Source organism: Myzus persicae, unplaced genomic scaffold (assembly GCF_001856785.1).
Source record: "Myzus persicae strain clone G006 unplaced genomic scaffold, MPER_G0061.0, whole genome shotgun sequence".
In the NCBI taxonomy this organism is placed as follows: Eukaryota; Metazoa; Arthropoda; class Insecta; order Hemiptera; family Aphididae; genus Myzus; species Myzus persicae.
The window spans coordinates 1-3,236 of NW_019102178.1; the positions used below are offsets into that span (position 1 = coordinate 1).

The 3,236-nt window shown below is 47.3% G+C and overlaps 1 protein-coding gene across 1 annotated transcript; it reads left to right on the forward strand.

Moving 5' to 3' along the window:
* The first annotated feature begins 60 nt into the window (after positions 1–60).
* On the forward strand, positions 61–3,114 carry LOC111031469. Its single transcript, XM_022311414.1, has one exon. The coding sequence runs from the start codon at positions 61–63 to the stop codon at positions 3,112–3,114; it is 3,054 nt and encodes a 1,017-aa protein (XP_022167106.1).
* Positions 3,115–3,236: the final 122 nt, after the last annotated feature.

The window sequence follows — 3,236 nt, forward strand, 5'->3', positions numbered from 1 at the left end:
ATACATCTGGAATCTAGGCTTTCAAAATCCACGGATCATAGACAGGATTATAACGGGGCCATGCAAGATTATTTAGACTCCGGACATATGAGTTATGTAGACAACACTGAGGGCATTGATAACACATCTTTTTACATACCACACCACGGTGTAGTGAAACCCGGAAGTACGACTACCAAGCTCCGTGTTGTTTACGATGCGTCAGCCCTATCTTCAAACGGGAAATCTTTAAATGATTACTTGTTTATGGGGCCCAAACTTCAACAGGATCTACCAGGAATCATTTTACGTTTTCGTTTGCACGCAGTAGTGTTCACCACTGATATCAAACAGATGTTCCGGCAGATTGTTGTCACTCCAAAACATAGACCATACCAACGCCTTCTTTTCCGATTCCAGCCCTCGGACCCTGTTCAGACGTACGAAATGTCCACTGTTACATTTGGCCAACGATCATCTCCATTCCTTGCAATTAGAACATTACATCAATTAGCTGAGGATGAAGCCAAAGCATACCCTAATGTGCAAAAGGTCATATATCAAGACCTCTACGTGGACGATGTCGTTACCGGAGCCGACTCGGAAGAAGAGGCTCTTAAACTCCAACAAGAGGTTATAAAAGTATTTGAGCGGGGGAAGTTTGAGCTCCGCAAGTGGTCCAGCAATGCACCCGCATTATTAGAGGCCGTTCCGGTTGGACATCGTAAAACCGATAATTTTACCTTCGATGAACCGCAGTCAGATTACACCAAGGTTCTCGGTCTAAACTGGGAACCTAATCTGGATATATTGTCCTACCAATACCGACCGAATCCCGTGCGTTTTACCAAACGAGCTATTCTTTCAGAGATAGCCCGAATCTATGACCCCATTGGCCTCCTCACTCCAGTCATTACCAATCTCAAACGACTGATGAAGTATCTGTGGTCAATTGGGGTGGGGTGGGATGAGAGAATACCTGACGACGCCATCGATGCTTGGACACGTTACCACGAAGAATTGCCACTAATTGGATCTATTCGAATACGACGTCGAGCAACTACACCTGGAGCTACGTATGAAATCCATGGATTTTGCGATAGCTCAGAAAACGCTTACGCCGCCGCGGTATATCTTTTAGCGCGAGAACCAAATGACATCAGTCACTGCCAACTGTTAATGGGAAAGTCTAAGGTGGCTCCGGAAAAAAGGCTTTCAATTCCACGACTCGAATTATGTGGGGCGTTATTACTTGCTCGCTGTCTGGAACATATCAGTACCAACCTAAATGCCATTCCGATTGAAGCCACGACTGCATGGTCCGATTCAACCGTAGTCTTGGCTTGGATTCAGACACCTACAGCAAAACTCAAGACGTTTGTGGCAAATCGAGTTGCCAAAATTCAGCACATGACGTCCCCGAAGATTTGGAGACACGTACCTACAGCGCACAACCCTGCAGACTGTGCGTCCCGAGGTGTAACCCCAAAAGAGCTAGTGGACCATCAGATTTGGTGGGGCGGCTCAGTATTTCTCACCCAACCAACAAATACCTGGCCTCCGGTGACACCTATCACGTGCCTGGATAAGATGGAACATCAAGCCGAGGAGAAACAACTTGCTCTTTTAATCACTAAGCCCGTAGAGGAATGTCAACTATTGTATGCATCAGCAGAACTTCCGAAAGTTCTACGTCTCACCGCCTACTGGTTACGATTCCGAAGAAATCTGTCACACCGACTCATCTCCTTTGATCATTCCAAACCACCAGGAGCAAAGGAAAAGGAAGAAGCATTGCACGCCCTGATACGATGGGTCCAAAAGGTACATTTCGGAGAAGATTTGAGACGTCTCACAGCAGGAGAGCCTTGTACCAATAAACTGAGATTACTTGGAACATATCTAGATTCGGAAGAGGGTCTTCTCAGGGTGGGCGGTCGCCTCCGGTCCTCCGACCTTCCATATGAGACAAAGCATCCCATCCTGTTACCAAAACAATCTCCATTAACTGTCCTACTCATTGATTACATTCACCGCCTGCATTGTCATCCTGGGGCGCAAACCACCCAAAATATTTTGCACCAAAAGTTTTGGATAATAGCGGCCCGAGGTGCCATTCGCAAACGTCTCCGCCAGTGCATACCCTGTTTCCGCACCAGACCAGAACCGATGCAACCGAGCATGGGAGATTTACCCCGACCACGACTAGTCGGAACTAAGGTTTTTACACACGTAGGAGTGGATTTCGCCGGACCGTTTTTGGTAAAGGCTGCCTTACTCCGACGTGTACAGACAACCAAGGGTTACTTATGTATTTTCGTTTGCATGGCCACCCGCGCAGTACACTTAGAGTTGGTAAGTGATTTATCTACCACACTCTTTCTGGCCGCTCTTAACCGCTTCGTCAGTCGCCGTGGTAGATGCACCGATCTGTACAGTGATTGCGGAACTAACTTTGTAGGAACGAAAAACTACATGGAAGACGTCAAACGGCTCCTCAGCTCCTCCGAAATAACCGCGGGTATAAGCAATGCGCACATTCAATGGCACCTGAATCCCCCAGCTGCACCGCATATGGGCGGATTGTGGGAAGCGGCCGTTAAATCCGCCAAGACCCTGTTACGCCGCACAATTCAGGAGCAGGTATTGACCTATGAAGAACTGAACACCGTTTTCCACCGCATAGAAGCAATTCTCAATTCACGTCCATTAGGAGCAATGTCGTCAGATCCAAACGATCTTCAAACACTCACTGCTGGACATTTTCTCACGATGGAACCCCTTGTAACTGTCCCAGTCCCAGATCCACTATACCCGGGACCTAGACTTACGTTACACCAACGATGGACACTTGTGCAACACATACAAAAACATTTCTGGGACCGATGGTCAAAAGAATATCTGCACACAATATCAGTTCGCTCAAAATGGGGCAAAGACCAATGCAACCTTGAACCTGGGGACCTAGTAATTATTAAAGAGCCGACACCACCTCTTACCTGGAAGACTGCACGGGTGATAGAAGTACACCCAGGAGAAGATAATATTGTACGCGTGGCTACAGTTCGAACTGCAAATCGAACGGTGATCAAACGTCCGGTAGTAAAATTGTGTCGCTTACCACTCGTATTGTGAAGGCCAGGTGCCTTCAGGTGGGCGGTATGTTTGAGATATCGTTATACATATAAAAACTGCCGTCACTTTTCCCACCGTTTAATATTTGCACCGCATCAACGCACCGATACCCCCTTCCGAAC